General features: G+C 44.8%; 1 protein-coding gene across 6 annotated transcripts; it reads left to right on the top strand.

The window, feature by feature from the left end:
- The first annotated feature begins 763 nt into the window (after positions 1-763).
- SLC35A3 (solute carrier family 35 member A3) lies at positions 764-19,498 on the top strand. Of its 6 annotated transcripts, XM_062004401.1 has the most exons (9): positions 1,157-1,206; positions 7,937-7,969; positions 9,329-9,533; positions 10,402-10,556; positions 10,637-10,759; positions 11,847-12,018; positions 13,442-13,560; positions 14,049-14,182; positions 15,607-19,498. In XM_062004401.1, the coding sequence occupies exons 3-9, from the start codon at positions 9,347-9,349 to the stop codon at positions 15,695-15,697; spliced, it is 981 nt and encodes a 326-aa protein (XP_061860385.1). In that variant the 5' UTR covers positions 1,157-1,206; positions 7,937-7,969; positions 9,329-9,346; the 3' UTR covers positions 15,698-19,498. The 6 variants fall into 6 exon arrangements, with proteins under 6 accessions (XP_061860383.1, XP_061860381.1, XP_061860385.1 ...); XM_062004399.1 differs by lacking the exons at positions 1,157-1,206; positions 7,937-7,969 and adding an exon at positions 764-923; XM_062004397.1 differs by lacking the exon at positions 7,937-7,969 and having other exon boundaries at positions 1,127-1,206.
- Positions 19,499-20,813: the final 1,315 nt, after the last annotated feature.

Raw genomic sequence — 20,813 nt, 5'->3', positions numbered from 1 at the left:
AGAGGGAAAGATGCTCAAATAATATCAGTGTTGGTTTTAATTGAATGCAAGTTAAATAAGAAGGTTGCAATGATGAAAATAAACAACAAACCTCCACGGGGCTGATGTGTTTGTGGGTCAATAAAAGTTTGTTCATGAAAGAAGCCAAAGAGCTCAGAGCAAAGAAATGCTGGATTCTGGTCAAAGGGATTGCACATACCTAGAGTAGCTACGGTCTGTGCAGAAGCACGGGAGGTTACACACCCCGGAGTAGGCTGAGAGTCTAAAAGCTGATGGAATACAAAGCGCTTTCCTTTGGGAAATGGAAATTCAATTAAGTTCATAAACCCAATAGTGACTCTTCTCAAGTATTTAGTGTAGCCTGTGGTACCCAACGGATCTGCAAGTTGAATTTCGGGAATGATGCTGATACAGTAAACGTGGTCACAGAAAGACTGTGGCCCGTTTCTGAGTTCAGGAGCAGTTCCACATCTTGCAGCAAACCCCTGGAGCTGCCCGAGCCGCCTCCTGCTCCTGCAGCGCCCGTGCTCTCAGCTCGCTGGGTGACACCAAGGTGCCTTCTCCTAAAGTGCTTCTTCCGATGTCTTATAGGACACGTGCCTAGTATTAAAGTGACTTCTATGAGTAGTGTTCTTGTCTCCCACGGTTTACAACCCCTTAAAGGTACTTCCATTCGAATCGTGCTGCCCACTGCAGCGGGGACGGGGTTTCACCCGCGCTTGACACGGCCCGGGCCCCGCCAGCCTTTGTCAGCCACCAGCAAACCAACTAGAGCACCTGGAGCAGTCACTGAGACATAAGCGAGGTTTGCATGAAGGCCGGCGGCCGGTTCCCTGCCCGCGAGCAGTACGGTCCTCGCCGAGAGGGCCCCATCCTCATTCGAGCCAGCCCCGCGCTTCTTTATTAACACATTTCTCGTGGACGTAAGACGAAAGGCCGCCGTCCTTCCCCCCAGCCTTTGCTCCAGGGGCGACGGGCTCCTTGGCGGCCGTTCCTCACGGGGCTGCCCGGGAGCCCACAGCACCGGCCCCGCGGCCCGGGCGCGCTCCTCCGGCCCCGGCGCCCCGGCCCTGGGAACGCGGCGGGCGGCGCCGCGGCTGCAGCCGGAGCGTTTGCGGCCCGGGACCGCGGCACCCGGAAGCGGCGGGTGTCTGGAGGCAGCGGAGGCGGCGAGGGCCGAGCTGGGCCGGCGGCCGGCAGCCGCAGGTGGGAGCCCCGGGGCTGGGCCGGGACCGGCGGAGCCGCGCGGGGGCTGTGGGTGGGTGAGGGGGGGAGCCCGAGGGAGGCCTCGGTGTGAGGGGGAGGCGCGCGGGCGTGCGGGAGCCGGGGGGAGCGGGGCCGAGCCGAGGCTGAGAGAAACGGCCGTCAGTGGAAGGGGCCGGCGGAGGGAAGGGTGCGGGTGAGGTGCCGCGGGGAAGCGGCACGGCGTGGGGCTGGGCCGGGACACGGGGCCGTGCCGGAGTCGCGGCTGCCGGGCCGCGCTTGGTGCAGGAGCGGCTGCGGAGACAGGGCTCAGCGGGGTCAGGGCCGTGCCGGGCGTGGAGTTAACAGGAGCGCACACGCTTTGTGAGTGTTTTTGTGGCGTTTCGTGCCGGGTTTCTGAAAGGACAAATGCTCTAGCAATACACAGCCTCTGGGTTGAGTCAGGAAACCGGACGATGCACAACATAATAAGGTAAAACATACCGTGGAATAGACTGGAAGGTGGAAGATAAACTCCAAAAGGTACTCCAAGTTCTTGCTTTTTATTGAGTCCTATAAACCGTGTTTTAAATCAGAGGGAGGAACACTTGGATACCAGAGAAAGGATTTTTTTCAGGGGTGACTGAGGGGAGAAGGCTGAGACTGCTTTCTGCAACGGAGGGATGTGTTATTGGGGGCATAAAGAGCATAGATACAAACAAACCTTTCTGCAGCTGAGTGGGCACCACAGCGGGAAGCTTCTCTGCCACGGTGGCCCCTGCCCAGGAGGGCTGAGATCTACAGCAGCCCTTTTCAAAGAACCTGTGTGCAGACTGACAAAAGGGGGTTAGTATTAACGTCAGGTGATGGACTGCTTCTCCCAAAGTCCTGTGGGGTTGCCTTTCTCCATAGGCACTGCACTTATCAGAACACTTTGTATGTGGGCAGAGTTGAGCCTGGCTTCTTCAGCTTTTCTCTATTGTTAGTACACAGGACCTGCTCCATGAAAACTGTCATGGTTCTGTCAGTGTGTGAGATGAGACTGGTTGCGTGGCATGTGCTGTTCTCTTGCAAAAGAACAAGAAGCATCAAATGTCTACAGAGGCTGCAGGGTGGGTTTGAGGGAGGTGATAGTTGTGGAGTAACTGATTTACAATCAGAGTACCACGTGGGAAAGGACCTCAAGGGTCACCTGGTCCAACCTTTCTTGGAAAAAGCACAGCCTAGATAAGGTGGCCCAGCCCTCTGTCCAGCAGAACCTTAAAAGCATTCAGTGTGTAGGACAGAACCTCTTCTTTTAGAAACTGCAGCTCCTGATTTGCTTGTACACTGTCAGGCATTGCGAAAACTTGTGATTGAAAGTCAGATTCTGGGAGATCAGAGCCACCCAGTGCTTTGGGGTGTTTGATGTTCTGGTTTATAGAGGTAGAATGTGTAGCAAAACCAGTGGTTTTGGGAAAGAGTATGGTGGTGGTAAGTATAAACTTGCTTTCTTTAGAGCAGTGTGTCTTTAGGGGTGGCTCTTTGTCTTTAACAACCCTGTAGGTTGTTATTTGTAGGTTGTAATTTGTAATTACTGACTGACTTGTGGTGTCTACAGGTTCATTTTCCCTGTAGTATCCAGCTTGTGTTACTCAACCTCAGTCACCCTGAGTGAGGGTAGCTACATTGCCTTGAGCACTCACACATGATTACTGGTGTAGTGTAAGTGTAAGCTGTACCTGAACTCTGTCTTTATTCAGTGCCCACCTCTCCAGCCCCTTAAACCAGCCTCCTTCTTTGGCTTGGTCCATCTGCAGGAGTTGCATTCGGGCAGTGCTTCAGTCCATGGCAGTGCAGTCCTGCCTGCTCGAGGAGGGACAGGCTTTTGAACTCAGGCTGAGAGCTGAATGCCTCCTTGCTCACAGGCTCTGAATGTGACTGCTAGCACCTATACAATGAGTGCAGTGTATGTACAGTTGGAGAAAGAGTGGGGCTGTTAAGTCAGGTTGTCTCAAATTTCTGTGCTGGCAGGCAGAGTTTGGCTTAATGACTCTTATGTCAATATCAAACTATTGCACTGCTGTGCACAAAGTTGAACTCTTCATCTTTCAAGAGGTACTGGTGTTAGATGTAGCTCACTGAAGGCCTGAATCTCCTCCACACCCAGTGTATATGTTCTCAACATGTGATTTCTTTAGACCAAATTGTCATCAGTCACAGAAATCTTCCTTGGATTTGTAGGTTTAGTGTAAAGGATAGCGAGGGTGAGGTGGGCTTGAACAGCATTTACCTACAAATGCCACCTTTGAGGTTCCCAATGCCCCACTTTGTCTGATACATAGATTAGAGTGGTGATTATTACTTTTCCCCACAAATGAAACCAACAAACAGAATACCTTTCTGTGAAGCTCCCTTGCTGCCATGTTTTCTGTCAGCCTGTGAGAAAACCTCTCTGAGTCCTGAGCAATTTGTAGCGTTGTCTGAACTCGGACGTTAGTTAATAGGTAATTACATTCCCTTTGCTGGACTTGGCAGGTGTGGAATTTCCTGGTTGAGTGATGGGCCGGTGAATCACTGACACAGCCTCCCCTGTCCATGGCAAAAGCCTAGGTTTTTGGTGGACAATTGGGAGGAAATCATTGATTGATCTTTAGCAATTGCAATTTAATGTGTCGCTACTGTGTGCCTGAGCACGAGGAGCAGAAAAGGCCTCGGCTGTGTGTGAGCACTACTCAGCCCTAACCAAAACATCCCTGTGTTATCCACACTGCTTCCAACAGAATTGCAAACCATAGCCCCATAGCAGCTGCTGTGAAGAACATTACCTCTCCTCCAGCCAAACCCAGCACACCAGGACAGGGTTGTGGAGGTGAGTGACGTAGCAGGAGCCAAGTCCACCGGTGTTCTGCTGTGTCGTGCTTGATCTCTTCATCCTGTGAATACTGTTTGGATGTGCTGATAGTTCTCATTTGTTTCACCAGTTAAGATTTCTTTGTTTTAATGTGAATGGGTAAATTGGAAAAAACCTATGAAGGAAACCTTCATGTGGAAAAAATCCTTGTTACTCAGTTTCTGCCAGAAGAGTAAGGGAACAGCTTGGCAAGAGGATTGGCTCTTAACGGTGCTTCTGAAGTGTACAGGCTCTAAGAAAAACATAGCTTATGTTTTCCATAGTGTACTTAATACACCTCATAATGTATCCAGCAAGAAGAATGAGTGACAAACTGAAAATTGACAGCAAGTTCGTTTTAAAACTCAGGAAGGGATTTGCAGTGGTTTAGTTGAAAAGTGCTGTGTGCTTGGGGAGGAACAGCTGGCAAGCAGAGACAGCTTATGGCAAGGAGCAAAGCAGCAGCCTGGACCAAGCGTGAGGAAGGTGGAAAACATGAATAGTGACATTTTTAAGCAAGAAATGCAAGGTTTCAGATTATTAGAAAGGTTTATAATCTAGTTTATTTTAAAAATGACACAGATATGAAAGATGACACGTTGGGGAGATGGGGGAAGAAAGAAGTGGATTGTTGAGTGATAGCAGTCCAAATTTGGCAGTTAAAGTATTCGTATGTATGCAAGATCTTATTCATAACACAGTTCAGCAGCACTTACTAGGTTTGGAGATGTTTATGCACCCACAGTACCATCTGGGATATTTACTATAGAATTGTGGAATGGTTTGGATTGGAAGGGACCTTAAATATGATGTAGTTCCACCCCCTTGTCATGGGCAGAGACACCTTCCACTAGCCCAGGTTGTGCAAAACCCAGTCCAACCTGCCCTTGAACATTTACAGTGATGAAACTGCAACAACTTCTCTGGGCAACCTGTTCCAGTGTCTCACTACCCTTATCATTAAAAACTTCCTCCATACAGCCAATGGAAATTGCTCTCTTTCAGTTTAAAACTATTGTTCCTTGTCCTGACACTGCAAGCCCCGTCTTAAAAGCTCCCTTTATTCATTGAACGGCTGCAATAAGGTCTCTCCAGAACCTTCTCTCTCTTCTCCAGGCTGAACAACCCCACCTCTCAGTCTTTCTTCTTAGCAGAGGTGCTCCAGCCCTGTGACCATCTCCTTGGCCCTCCTCTGGACCTGCTCCAACAGGTCTTCCCTGTGCTGAGGGCCCCAGCGCTGGGCACAGCACTGACGGTGGGGTCTGACCAGAGCGGAGCAGAGGGGCAGGATCCCCTCCCTCAACCTGCTGGCCACACTCCTTTGGATGCAGCCCAGGAGATGGTTGTCTTTCTTGAGCTGCAAGGACAAAGTTCTGTCTCATGTCCAGCTTTTCATCCACTGGTACCCCCAAGTCCTTCTCCTTGGGGCTGCTCTTGATCCCTTCACCCTCAGCCTATATTGATCCTGGGAATTGCCCCACCTCCAGGACTTTGCATGGGGCCTTGTGGAACTTCATGAAGTCCCTTCCATCCATTTCTTTCTCAGCATAAACCATTTGTTGTATGAAATGCCACATTTGGCAAAAGGAAGGCTGTATTGCCTCCAATGGAAAGATTTATGGAGTAGAACTTGGAGGAATGTAGTTGTGTTACAGGCAGTAGGGTGTTACTTGTGTGTTACCCAGCACAGGGAAGAAGGCAATGCATGTGCCAAAATGTGGAAGGAAGTCTTGGAAAAATGTGTTCGTCCTGTTCTGAGAGAGAGCTCTTGCTCCTGCTCCCAACTACACCTTTCCTCTTGTTGCCAGCTTATTATATTTGTATCCAGTAATACCCAGAGTCAGCACTGGGTTCATATTTCATTGTACAAATAAGGGAACACATTCCTGTTTCTTTAATCTGCTACCTGGGTTTCAAAGCAAATGCCAGGAAGTGTGTCCCTGCCCATTCTGCTGGAGTGGTGTGCTTTTTCTTGCTCTCTGTGCTCCCCTCCGTGAGGCAGCCTCAAACCGACACGTGTTTTCTGGCAGGTCCCAGATGTAGGACTCAGTGTGCTGGCACAAAAAACTTAAACTTTGCAGCTTGCAGTTTTAAGAGGCTGGTTGGTTGCTTCTGTTTTAACTAATGCATAAGTGCCTGAGCAGCTTTAAACTCGATAGTCATGCAATGGAGTGAGAGCGAGCGATAGCAGCAACTCGGGTAACTTGGCATCTTACTCTGACAGACCATCAGCTGTGGAGATCTGTCACGGCTGGGCTGGAAGGAGTGTGATTCACATCATGCCACCACTGGGGAGCCTGGAAGGATAATAAGGCATTTTCATGTTTAAAATGTAGCTTTCTGTGTGACAGAGTAGAGAGAAGCAAAGAAATAGGTACCCGTGGAAGTTACTTTAATGTCAAATATTTCAGTAAGTGGGTAGAAACTAATGCAAACTTGAACCCTTCAGCCTGCTGGGAACCCTTCCTTTCACCAGTTTCTGGTACTCTGCATGTGTGTTTTCCATACAGTGCATCCCCAGCCCATCAGCAGGGAGAGCCTTGGCTTTTGTGCTGCAGAGAGTCCTGGGCTCTGCCACTGAGGTGGAAACTGCTGGATGGGAGCCTAAACCAGCAGCACATTCTGCCTTCCTTCTGTCGTTAGTTCATCTCATTTTATCTACGTGGACTTGTTCTAAGTGTCAGTGATGTGTTGTTATGTTCCTTTTGGCCTAAGTTTATTTCATCTGCAGATGTCAGAATTGAGCAGTGTTTCAGGAGAGGAAGTGTAGGGACAATGCAAAGACAAAATGTCAAATAGGGAATTGTAGCCTGTGGTGGAGACGTTTCTGAGGGAGATCCAAATCTGCAAGTCAGAACTTCATTTGTTTTGGCTGAATGAACATTAGAAAATAGAAATATGTCATTTTCCACTTTTGAAAAACTCTCTTCCCTGGACAGCTGTTACTCAGACTTTGCACAGCAGGATGCTTTAGGCTGGAGGTGTTACTTCTTGTATGGATTGTTTGGTTTTGTTTTCTGAGTCTGTTAAACCTTTCCAGGATCTGCTTCCTTGACACTTTGTAGGAGAACCTCTCTCCACGTAGCACCCACGTGCACATTCCTCACCTGTGTGTGCTGGAGGTGAATGTTACATGGCTGGCAATACCATCCTGGCTGCCTGTGTGTTGACTTCTCACACAGACCTGCCTCGAACCTCTTGCCCTGCCTTCAAGATTGCTGGCTGCAGGGTGTGTCTGCATGGGACACGGAACAAACCATGCTGAAGTGCTTTCCTTTTTTATTACCTAGACTAATAAAAGAATAATGAGCCCAGTTAACAGATTTGATGAGCCATGTTGCAGTCAAGGAGTTGCAGGTGCTAGCACCTCTCCCCATAAGAGGCAGTTCAGCAGTCACCGAGTCAGTGGGGCTGCTCAACTTCCAGTCTTTGATCAGCAAACACAAGTCTGGCTTCTGGAACTGATGCATCCTGCAGAGTACTGAGTAGTCAGTCCAAAGCCCAGTAAAAGCTCTAAGCCTGGTTGTAATTCTGTACAGGAGATGTGTTGGTTCATTGCTGGTTTAGGGTGCGCAGCTTGGTCTGTTCCTGGGGAGGGTAGTTCAGTGAGCCTGTGACTGCAGGGTCTGGCACAGCGAGGGAAGAAGGAGCTCATGGCTAGAAGAGAACAATCACACCTCTGGTAGTAATCTGTATATCTGAAACTGCAGCTGAGGACAGTTCAACTGCTTGAAGTTCAGTACTTGGCTCCTTTTCTAGATCCAGTTCTAGGAACTGGCACACAGCTCTTTTAAAAGCAAGGAAGAGGGAGCAGGGGAGCTAATAAGACGTGACGTGTGCCCAGTAGAGGCTGATTATTTTATTGGCGTATCTAACTTTCAGGACTCTACTTCCTGGTCTGTGAAGCAACTCTTTGTAAGTACAGCGTGAAACTTCACACACCTCTTCTCCACAAGTCTGTCGGGCTGATCACTGAGGGGGCCTTCTTTCAGCTCTCACACTGGACACTTAAAGTCCATGTTGTGTAAACTTTGGAAAGTCTGAAACTGCTTTAGTGGACTGTGGTGAAGAAATGCTCTCTGCTACTGGCACCTTTTTGAGACACATCATCTGGGGAAAGTTTTTGTCATGAGTACTAATGAAGATGGCAGTAGTTGAAGGTGATGTGGTATGTACTCCTTATGGCTTTGCTGCTGGGCCTGTTAAACTGTTGTGCTTGTTGGTATGTCTTCACGCTGGGTGCTTATCACAAGGTGATAGTGATTTACTTTCACGATTACATTTTAAGCTGCTTAGTAGATAGGTGGTTGTAGTTCAGCCATAAATTAATGTGAAAGCTGTTTGTTGATGTTGTGACCTATTCTGAAGGTTAATGAATCCATCTCTGAGGATTTGTAAAAGCCGTTGTTGCTCCTCGCGCTCACAGAACGCAGGAGTTTGGGTGTGAGTGCAGGAAAGGTGTGTGAGTTTGTGGCAGAGACGAGGATGATGCAGCTTTACTAATGTAAGGTTTGTGGTAGTGTGCATTACAAACAAGCAGGCTCAGTCCCTTAGACATCTGTTTTCAACTGTGTTCTTCTGAGCAGGATAATCAGCAGGACAGGTTTAGTGCCGTCTCCCCTGCAGCTCCTCCATGCCATGGCTTCCTATCCAATGCTGCTTTCCCACAGCTCTCCTTGTCCTTCAGCATCAGGCATACCTCTCATTTTCATTTAAAGCAGCCCAGCCTTCCCCCTGTCTCGTACTGGCACTGTGTCATCTGGCAAATCAGAGGCTGCAAAAAGAGGTGGAAAAAGAGGTGTCTTCGTTGTGGGAGTAGCTCACTGGAGCAGGGGTACTGGGCCCTCTGCAGTGCTGCAGTGGGGGGCTTCCTTGCTTTGAATATACCTTTTGAGCCTTCACCTAATTAGAGAAATGCAGGATTGATTGAACTTGGGAGATTTCTGTTGTGGAACCAGTTTTTGAAAGCTAATTATCCGTTAGTTGTCCTTAATTTAAATATTGATTATCTGTGGTAGTAATTTCACTTACCCATTTATAATTCTCTATTCATTATCTCCTTCTACTATTCTAATATGCTTCCCCATTTGTCATCACGTGTTTGAAAAACGATTTGGAAGTGTTAATGTCCTTTGTAAACATCGGGTGAGGTTTGCTGTTGCCTTTTGGCCGAGCTCCCTGGATAACTCTTTTCTTAACAGACTGATTCCTGAGTGCAGTATTACCTTTTAAGCCTGGGTTTGGGGGTTTTGTTGTTGTTTTTTTCTGTTTCAGGAAGAAAAAAGTCAAGAAATGTCTACCAATTTAAAATACCTTTCCTTGGGCATCCTGGTTTTTCAGACCACAAGTTTAGTGTTGACCATGCGTTATTCTCGGACGCTGAAGGAGGAAGGACCTCGTTACTTATCCTCTACTGCAGTAGTTATTGCTGAGCTGCTGAAGATTTTGGCCTGTGTTCTGTTGGTCTACAAAGACAGCAGTATGTGTCAGATTTTGCACCAAGTAGTTTTCCTAATCAATATGCTGTGTTGTAGTGGCAACTGCAAAGCAGCCATGTGAGTACAGGCGTGTAAGAAAGCATTTCCCTTCTCCTCACCTCAGAAATAGTCTTGGAAAGACACTAGTCATATTCCACTCCTCAGCACACAGTAGAAGATACTGTGTGTTTGCTGAACAGAATACTCTTTAAAGGATACCGGTGATTTCTTGCTGTCAGCTTGAAGCTTGTGTTTGCTCAGGCATTTTAAGAAATTGCTGTGTAGAAGTAGTGAAAAAGGAAAAGCTCTAAGTGTGTCCAAAGCATGAAGGATAATTTCGAAGCCTGTGGTGAAGAGCAGATGCAGAAGGGAGGAAGAAGTTTCCTTGCTACAGGAAGAAGCACAGTTTTAAGCTCAAAAAAGAAGTATACACAGATTTACTCTAGTTCTTATTTTGTATATTTTACACTTATTTTTCTCTTGTTCCATAAAATAAATATTTGATCTTCACCACCTTAAAAACATCAATGTGTGTGCATAAATATTGATGGCTCTGCAGACTCTGAAATGGGCATTTTCAGGTGATAGTGCTTAATATTACTGTGCTTTCAACAGGTTTTACTTAAGGTGCTTTGAATAACTGTTCTATAGTTCTGATATTTCAGGCTGCAGGAAGACACTTTGCAGCCTCTTTTCTTACACGTGAGGCTCATGAAAGTCGAGCAAAAGTAGTATTTTGAGGTTTTGATAGCAGTGATAACTATGAAAAGGGGGGAGAATCTTTAAGAACAGAGCAGTGTTATCTCTTTTTCTCTCTCTCTCCCTCTCCCTTTAGTGAATGTGTGTTTGTTTTATTGTTTCTCTGGGTAGAGTGCAATGTACGGACTCTGAACAGAGTGCTACACGATGAAATCCTTAACAAGCCCATGGAAACTCTTAAACTTGCTATTCCTTCAGGAATTTATACTCTCCAGAATAACTTGCTGTACGTAGCATTGTCAAACCTAGATGCAGCCACCTACCAGGTATTGCACGTTTGGATTTCTTTTTAAGTTTATAAACCCCCGTGAATTACACAGTGGTAACTGTTTCTGGGTTCTTCCAGGTTACATATCAGCTGAAAATTCTTACCACAGCATTGTTTTCTGTGTCCATGTTGAGCAAGAAGCTGGGTGTATACCAGTGGCTTTCATTAGTAATATTGATGACAGGAGTGGCATTTGTGCAGGTAAATATTAATAGGTGGATGTGTTTATTTAATGTATTTATTCAAGGAACATAGATTTCTGTGCTGATACACAGCTTTCTGATACTACCAGCTGCACATGAGCACCTGAGCATGGTCAGGAGCTGTGAATCACAACTGGCCAGGGCTAGAGGACACGTGAAATGGTTCAGAGGCAGAAGATAACACCTCTTTTGTGTCCTGTAGCTCTGTAGCAGTTATTTATTAGCACACTTCAGGCATTCGGGATTCACAGACGTTCTGTGCCAGCACTGTCCTGCTGCCCACCTCGGGATGTGGTTTCAGCATGGCAAACTTAGGTGAGCTTTTTCAGGAGGCAAACTCAACCTCTTAAGTAGTGCAGGTACAGGAGTTTGTAGTGTTCAGAGGGCAGGATCGTGGAATAAGAGGCTGTTCTAAGAATTTTTAGTAGATTTTAGCACATAGTAGAAAATTCTACTGAAACAGAAGGTTTGGAAAAAAAGACTCTGAGGATTCCATTTGGTACAATTTTGAGATTTAAGAATGAATTGAGAACAAGCCATTCTGGCAGTAATTGACAGACCCTTCAGTGTGGTTTTGCCCATGGCATTGCATTTCATTTATTCCATTAGCACTAGATACATTGCAGGTTTCAGCTTCATAAATCTCAGCTTGTTTTAGTCACCTGCATGAGCCCTGAAGAGAGGGGCACGTGCTAAAGCCAATTCATCCCATCCCAAAGACAGCTGATGTCAGCGGTCCTCGAAGCGTGCTGTCGGGTGGTGAAAGTTGGTGGCTGTGAATGACCATGATGGAGTCATGCTGGGATTCAGAGACAGTTCCAGCTTGTAACACATAAATCCTGGACCTGTTTACATTGATAGTCGTTCTCCCAGTTCAGGCACCATTTTACTTCTTACAAGTATGTGCAAGGCAAACTTACAGCTCTGCAGTCCTGTAAAAGTATTTATGGTGCAAAACCCCAAACCTTACAAGCCTGTGACTGCATTTAGTATCTGTTCCTGCTGCTGGAAAACTGACTTGCATTTTATAGATGCTCATGACTTGATTTCACCAGTGATTTCTGTACAACTGTTTTTACATCCAGTGGCCTTCAGACTCTCAAGCAGCAGCCTCCAAGGAGCATTCAGCAGGATCCCAGTTTGTAGGCCTGATGGCAGTTCTTACAGCTTGCTTTTCCAGTGGATTTGCTGGGGTCTATTTTGAGAAAATTTTGAAGGAAACTAAGCAGTCTGTGTGGATCAGAAACATTCAGCTTGGTGAGTTTGAACTGTAGTCACCTTTTAGAGATACTGCATTCTGAAGAACTAAGAGAAATGTGCAGAGGATGTGTATAAATTAAAAATATCACCAGCATTTTGGCATTCTGCAGAAATGTACCTTTAAACCAAGAGTATAAACTCTGCTGGGTGGGATTCTAGCCATTGCTCTCAGTCCTCAAGCCAGTTCTTCATTGAACTCGCTTGTAAAGTGACTGTAGAAGTTTGTCCAGAATCTGTCAGTTGAATCTATATTTAAAATGTGCTAACAAAGTTCCCTTATGCACAATTCTGTGTGTTCTCTGTGTTTAAAACCTCTTCTCTTCTGCACTAATCTATAATGTCTGATGAGTACAGATAGGATTCCTTTCTCCTTTTTTGTTGCCTGTTACTTTTTCTAGAGAACATGGGAACATTAAAGCAAAATATGTGTCTAAGTCAGTTTTTAAATTGACATTTTCTTCCTTTTGTGTCTGCATAGGTAGTTTTTATAGGTTGGCACTTCATACCAATGTCATATATGGGATGTATGAATAGCTGGTTTCATTTATTCACTCCAGCAGATCAATTGGAAACAATGAATTGGTTTAATCTGGATGAAGCCTAGATTTTGAATTATGTCTACGAAAAGAATTACTTCTTGGCAAATGGAAGGGTTTATTTTGTACAAACAGCGACACCCTTTTCAGGTGCAAGCAAATGTGATGAAGATAGAGGTCAGCTTTTCACAGAAAAGAAATGGCACAAACCTTTCCTCTTCCCTGGTCAGGACTCAGAGCCTCCAGCAGTCACAGCGGAGGTGCTTGCACTGCTTCCACACCTGAGGGGATTAGGGAAAGCTTCCCATTTGACAAAACAACACTACACTCACCAGATAATGAGCTTTTTAATCTCTCATCTCAGTTTCTTCTTTTGACATTAAGTCTCTACTAGTAAACAGTCTTTGTGTTTGAGACTGGATCCTGCTGTGTGCCTTTCTGTTCCAGCAGAAAGCAGTGGCACGGAAGCATATAAGAATGTCCTAGTGGAAAGCAGTCAAAACTTGTAACAAGTGTGGAGAATAGCTTTTAAAAGCAAGTATCTGTCTGATTGCTTAACGTATTGGTATTGCAAGGGGCTATCCTGTTTTAAGGTCAGATGTAGGTGAGCAGTCAGAGAATCACAAGGGCTGGAAGGGAACTTGAAAGCTCGTCCACTGCAGCCCCCCACCAGAGCAGGACCACCTAGAGTAGGTCACACGGGAACTCATCCAGGTGGGTTTGAATGTCTCCAGAGAAAGAGACTCCACAGCCCATCTGGGCAGCCCTTTCCAGTGCTCCCTCACCTCAACAGGGAAGCAGTTTTTCCTTGTGTTTCTTTGGAACCTCTTACACTGTTTGCGTGTTTTCCACCTGAAGCTTTTAAATGAATCTTGTACTTTCAGGATTCTTTGGTAGCATATTTGGCCTGATGGGTGTATATATTTATGATGGAGAACAAGTGTCAAAGAACGGATTTTTTCAAGGATACAATAAACTTACCTGGATAGTTGTTGTTCTACAGGTGAGATCCCTTGTATCATGTATTTCTGTGAAAGCATTTGGGAGTTATTCTTCTGTAAATGGCTGGGGGAACTGATGGGTGTCACTGAAGCTGGCTGGGAAGTCTGATCTATCGCTGCTCTCATTAACCTCCAAAGGAAAACCTGAAAAAGGAGCAGCAAGTATATGACTAAGTATTGTGCAACATGAAAGCATGTGAACTTCATTTCTTTTGCAATGTTTAAAAAAAATAGATGTGTGTATATATGTCCTTCCTGAGGCTAAAGATGTGTTGTACAAGCATTTCTAATGTAATGATAGCAATAGTACAATCAGCAGTTTAATGCAGAGAGAACCGTTCCTCTGTTACTTACCTTCAACGGTGCCTATCCATAATATAATGCTCCTAAACACAGACAGAAGCTTTTCCTAAAGCAAGCAGGTGTTGTTGGAATAGATGCTGTCAGGGGAATTACCAGGTTGCAAACCCAAACCTCAGTGTTTTTCCAGGCACTCGGAGGGCTGGTGATTGCTGCTGTCATAAAATACGCGGACAACATCTTGAAAGGATTTGCAACTTCTCTCTCTATAATACTGTCAACGTTGATCTCCTATTTCTGGCTGCAAGACTTTGTCCCTACAAGGTAAGAATTATTTTCCATGTGTACTGAAAAAAACCCCCAGGAACCAGTTGAAAACGTGTCACTTCCCAGGTGTAACCACAGCCATCGGTCCTGCAATGGGTAACTGCAGCCCGGGCCCCGGGAGAGGCAGAAGTTGCCTTTTGGATGAATTTGTAACTGCCCTCCACTCCTGACATCTGTGACACATGCTCAGAATGTACAAATATTTTTAATACTATTTACAACCTTTGTATCCAATACAAAGAAACACTTTTTAAATCTAAAAGTAGTATTTGCAATATTAGCAGAACTTAAACGTTCCAAAAAGGAAGCACAACACCTGGTCAGGCTTGAAAAGTAGAAGACATTGAACTTACTTATAAGTAACTTATATTTGTCCCATTAAAACCAATGTAGAAAGTGGTTAAGGTGTGCTCAAATGGAAAATTAATAAGTAACTTACCAGCTTCTATGAGAATGGTGAAACGGGAAACAGTGGTAAATAATTAAATGAGATGAGGCCAACTACCAGCATGGAGAGCTGGGAGCCATCTCATGTAATAAAACTTGAGTAACTTGAGCTGGCAAAACTTAATCTTTTAATGCCTTACTTACGCTAAATGAATTTATTCAAACTTGAACTGTGTTTGACAAACATTTTTGATTAGGGTAATAAAGTACTTAAGAGCTTGAATGTGCAGCAAAGGATTGTGTCCAGAACTGTGTTCTCTGAAGGATTATCACACAGTTTCATTAGCATTTGATTCAGGGGATCAAATTGTTGACATTCATACACTTTATGACAAGGTTCTTTTCTGAAGTGGGTGCTGATTGTCTGCGGGCTTTGGGTATTTTGTTTCAGACTTGTAACTGTCAAAACAACTTGAAAGGCCCTTGTGTCACAATACAAAAGATGCCTTTATTATCTTTTTCTTCCATAAATCCATATGTATCTGCCAAAAATTAGATTATTCTGACTTGCAAAGTGGTTCTTGGGCAGCAGTAATTTGTTTTGACGTAAACCTTGGACTTCAAACACAACTTCAACAACGTGATGTGCGTAAGATGTTCCGAGTGGCTGGATAACCACAGCACTTGCGCTTCTTCAGCTTCTGCTTGCATTTCACACAGTGCTTGGGCAAAGTGAAAAGAAAAGGAAAAGGGCTGCTCTGATTACTTTTGACAGTTGTGTCACAAAACTGTAATTTCAGTTTTGAGAATAAGTAAGTGCAATGACGTGTTGCTTTGTGGGTGTAAGCTGCTTATTTCAGCTTCTTCCTCCTGTCACAGATATGTGCAAGATGCTTTGTCCTTTATAAATTGGACAAATGCAATTTAACCTTCTGTGTTCCCACAGGAAAAAAACAATGTCCTTTCTTTTGAGTGGTAAATTTGCATCAGCTAAAAGGAGCTAACTTTCTTTTTTCCATCCCTGTTCTATTCAGTGTCTTTTTCTTCGGAGCCATCCTTGTAATAGCAGCCACTTTCCTATATGGTTATGATCCCAAACCTGCAGGAAATCCCATTAAGGCATAGCAGACTTCCTCATCAACCTGCTTCTCAAGACCACACACTGGGGCCCTTGCTAGCAATGGCATGTGGAAACTGTCATTGTGCACCGCAAGGGAAGGATCGCTACCCTGACTGCTGAAGAAAAGCTTACGAGTAGTTTTGAACAGCTAGAGGGGTTAAAGGTGGATGATGATTGTGTCTGTAATTGCTGGGGGAAAAAGAAAAACCAAAACCTACCAAAAAAGGCAGGGGCATGCCCAGTGCAACTTGCTAATAAAAACTTGAAAGGAACAACAAGTTTCCAAGACACTGCGATTAGGAATGTTTACAGCTTTGACTAGGATTGCATCAAATGAATTTACTGTACTGACTGCTGCAGAAATATGTCCTATGCACTCTTTGAAAGAGCACATGGCAACATTGTCAGATTGTATGTTTTTTGCAGTTTGACCATATTTAATCTTAGCAAAATAAGTTTTTAACTGTTTGTCTATTTACATGAGATCGGCTGAATGCGCGTCATAGTTGTCAAGCGATGGTTCTAATTAGGTATTCTTTATTAAAGCTGTGAAGGTTGGAGTGTGACTGAGACACACTTTCACAATAGCAAATATTTTTATATTGTTAGAAGGCTGATTTAATAACAGGAATCTGTTATTGAATGAGGATAAAATTGTGTCTCTGAAATGAACCTGTTGCAAGAATGCTAACATTCCCACCCAAGCACACCATGGAGGGAACTCAGAGTGAAGGCTGGAAGTCCGTGTTGGCCCTGCAGCCTTCACCTGTAGTGTCCCAGCTGTGAACACAGGCCAGAGGTTGCTGCACTGATCTGGCACAAAGGGTAGGGTTATGATGGAGTGCTTGCTCAGATATAATGGTCATTCTTTTTATTTGTGTTGATTATAAATCACCTTTTTGGTAGAACCTTTAAAGTCTTTTTTATGCTTTAAATATCCGCTGGGGATTTTTTATCCACAATTCAAAAAAAAAAAAGGAAGAAAAGAGGCCTCTAATAAACATTTAAAACACATGAATGTTGTCTGTAAGAGCTCCATCTGGTGCTGCTATGGTATGTCATCTATATACTGTACTATACTTTATGTCAGAGGTGTTTTTTACACACGTGGTGTTTACTCATGAGCTGTCCAAGGCTTTTTCAGTGCATTTCTGTGTAATGGCTTCAGTAGAGAATATTGTTTTAGTTATTCATTATTTTGTTCTGAGAGTCCTTGAGCCAGCAGACCAAAATGAGTTCTCTGGAGCTATCCAGTCTAGTAGTGGAATTACTTTAACAGGAAACAGAATGGAAAAGTAATGAATTGTGCAATAGGTGAATGTAAAAGCTTGCTGTTCTTCTGTTTTAAACAAAACCAACCTGCACAAAGAATCCTCGATGCAATTAGAACTCAGATCTATTAGACTGTTATGAACACTTCACTTGTTGAAGCGTTTGCATCTAGCCAGAACCACCAGAACAAAGCCAGAGCTAATAAACAGAAGAAGCTGTCTTAAAAATCCCTTGTTTCCAGGAGTTCACAGTGGCTGTTAATGTGGAGTGACCTCTTACCCCTGTAAAGGTGTGTACGTTTCTACAGAAACGTGGCAGTAGTCCCTCACCTGTTGAATGGTGAATAGGTGTTTCTTCTCCCCCCATGCTGTCTCTCACTTCTGTCTTGTGCTGGTAAAGGAGCTCTGAAGAGAGAGGTGTGTTAAAATGTTGACCAAGATACCTCATCCTCTTTTGCCAGGTGTGAGTGGTGGATTGCTAGGGAGCTCCTGTAAGGGTATCGTAAGTGGGAAAGGAAAAATTCCCCTTACATCAGCCAAGTCACAATAGCGTTTTCCTGCTGTTGGCAATGACATGGGTCATCAGCTGTTTGTTTATCGTATCAGAGTGAGGCTTTAGAGGAGCTGCTGTTGTGCCGGGGGCTTGCTGAGCTCTGTGAGCCTGTCCCAGCGTGCTGTGGCTGCACAAGCTCTGCTGCCCAGGAGCCCAGACTGTCTCATGTTGCACAGGTTTGGCATTTGGTGGTAGTATTAAGCCTTTTGCCTATAATAATGCAGCAAAATCTTTGGAAACTTAGATTTGTTAATTTCAGCAGTGAAACAGAAGGTGAGGCAAGATGTCTGTGTGGAGCAGTGGCTCACAGCCTTGCCTGGTGCAGGAGGGATGTGCCTGGCTCTGGAGTGATCTGGGAAGCGTTGGTCCTGAGATCTGAATTGGAGTTTGGCCTGCACAACAGTGCATTTGATTTCATGAATCACAGTAGTGGAAATGTTCAGGTGATGTAACTGGTTACTTGCTTGGGGAATTTGTCAAAGAAAGCAGAAGCAGCGGGTTGAGAACACGTTAAAGCCGGTTGCACGGGAGGGGACCAGCCAGGCCCAGTACTCACCACGTTGCTGGGGTTCTGTTACTCATTAACCTGGTTCTGGTGTCTCAGGTGCACTTGTCAGTGTTTGTCAGTAAGGATCATTTTGAAGGAAAGAACAGGAATACATCCCCTTTGCTTTTGATTGGGATGTTGTACAGCTTTGGAAAACAATACATCTGCTGGGCTCCTGTCCGTAGCTCAGGGACTCTTCCACACTTTCAGCTGAGAGTTCCAATACATTTTCCAGTAGAGGGATAGATCTCCTCGTACACTTGTTGCTGTAAAGGAAATAGGAAGTTGCATTTTAACTTTACAGGTGAGGAGAGACTCTCATCCAAGATCCTCCAGGTTGAAAAGCAGCATTCTAGCCAGAGGGAAGACAGCATGTGTTTCTTCAGAGCAGGAAGTGTTTGAGGAGGGTTTAGTGTAACCTTTGCAGCCTGAGAGCATATGCACGTTTTCTCATGGAGACACTTTTGTATCTGGATTTTTAAAAACAAACAAAAAAAGGCAGTTTTACGTCTGTAACTCATTAACTAACCAAAGAAGCACAGCTATCACAGAGCCCTGGGAGACAGGAGGTGGTGTGCTTGCAGCCTGCCCTAAAAGCAACCTGTAGCAGGCTCACTTTCCAAAAATCAACTTGTCTTTCTGAACTGCTTTTCTGACTTTCAGACAAGGGATTTGTTAGTTGAGTTGTGCATTTAGGAGGCTAACCTAGCCTGAGCAGAGATTTATTTAAGTATTTATAAAGCCATAGCTAGGTATTTATTTGCAGGAACTCGGATGATCTGATTTATGTTCTTGCTTTTGTAAAGACTTGCACTCTGGGAGCATGAGTGTTCACTCAGTACTTGGTGGTTTTATTTGAGAATCTCTAGGAGACACGACAAAGGGTCAACTCGGAACTCTCTTCAAAGCAAAATAAACCAGCACTTCAGTGGTGAGAAGTCTTGAGTCCAATAAACTAAGATAAGCTTCTCTGTAAGTGTTGTACTTCTGTGCCACCTGCAAGTGCCCAATAATCATTTTTCCTGAAGAATTTACATCATTTGACAGGTCTGTTCAGCTGCTTTGTTTTCAGCAAACTGTCAGAAACCTTCCCTTTTTGTTTGCTTTGATAACGAGCAGATTAACGTCCTAGATGTGGCTCCTACCAGATAACACCTTGGGGTTTTGTACTGTAGCTTTTTAGAAACTGGGGTTTTTTCCCCTCAAAGAAAATGCTCCCATTTTGTTAGCACCTGCTTGTGTTTCGCTGCTCACACGGAGTTTCAGAAGTATGGAGTTGTTTTGCGTCCCTAACTTATTTTTGTGGCTGTAACTCAGAAGACTGTACTGGATTCTGTAGAGTCCTTTTTAAACTGATCAATGAAACGTTGTGTTCCTGCTGGTTTTCCTTGTCAGTAACTCGCCTGTGTTAGTGTGTTTCCTCCTCGGCAGTGTGTGGTCTGTGCTCTTTGCTGGATGCTGTGAATGAGGAAGATGGGCAATCGTTTTCTTCTCTGTCAATGAGACATGAACAAATCCTGAGGGCATCTCATGCAATAGAAAGGCAACGTTTCTCTGTGCCCTGGTGCTACACTGTGTTGTCATGCCTTACGTGTGGCAGTGTGTCCTCACCTGTGGTGTTCAGCTACTCTAAGAAAAGGCCAAGAAGTGTTTCCTTGCCTTTCCTTTCATTGTTCTATTCGTTTTTCATGCTGATTGTTTTCCACAGGAAGTTCCCAGAGATGGCTTCTTTTCCCAGGTAAGCTCAGGGTCTGTTTTTAGCTATCTAGAGTTAAGATAGTTTTACCGCATCAAAATAAGTGAGATTAATTAGATGATGTCTGTGAATCCAAGTTTCTCCTCAGTGGAATTTATACCTTTCATTATTTCCTCCTGGCTGAATGGGTAACTCTGTCTAGAAGAAACAATACCTGTCCTTGAGGTGCCATTCACAGCTCTTTCCTGAATGTCAGCTGCACCCAGGAGCACGCGTGACAGTTTAAACTCTTGCCTTCAGCCCTCCCTCATCATTCTGGCTGTAATTAGCCATACCAATTTCATTAGCAATTGGTAGCTCACACTTGCTGGTGTGCTAAGCACACGTTTACCTTTGCTGCCACGGGTGACATGTTTCTAGATTTGTAAAAGTTTGCCTTCTTTGGTCAATATGTTTGAAATTTAAGTACATGAGCCCAAACACAAATCGTAGTTGAGTATTGAAGCAGATGTTTGAAGGTAGTCTTAGACATTTGTGTGTGATTACACTGAGCACGGTTCTAACCCATGGTGTCTCCAGGCAGTCTGGAGGCGGGTTGCTTGGTTTGTATGACACTGCTGAGCTGTGGGATGAATCTCACATCAGCTAATACAACCCTTTTTTTAATCCATATTGGGGTAAAATCTAGTGATTGGGTTTCCTCCTGTGTGTGTAGATTGTGTCACTGTAGTGACAGAGGGGTTAAAAGTAGGCACTGGTTTTATTAAGCATCTTGTTTGAGAGCTTTGAGATGGAGAGGCCTTACGCACACTTCAGCAGAAACAAAGCAGAGCTTTAATTATCATTTATTATTGCAGAACACAATTCCAGGCATGGTTTTGCATCAGCTCCAGAGGGCTGCTGTCAGATGTTTGTTGGTGCTATCTTTGATCAGACAGCTTACTGCATTTGGCCAGCAATGTGGTTTTGCCCAGACAGGCTGCTTTGTGACTGCAGTACCCTGACTGTGTGCGGGCCCCGCTGGAGCAGAGTTCCTGAGGCTGCTCCCTTCGCT

Source organism: Colius striatus, chromosome 10 (genome assembly GCF_028858725.1).
Source record: "Colius striatus isolate bColStr4 chromosome 10, bColStr4.1.hap1, whole genome shotgun sequence".
NCBI lineage: Eukaryota > Metazoa > Chordata > Aves > Coliiformes > Coliidae > Colius > Colius striatus.
This window is presented reverse-complemented; position numbering and strand designations above follow the sequence as displayed.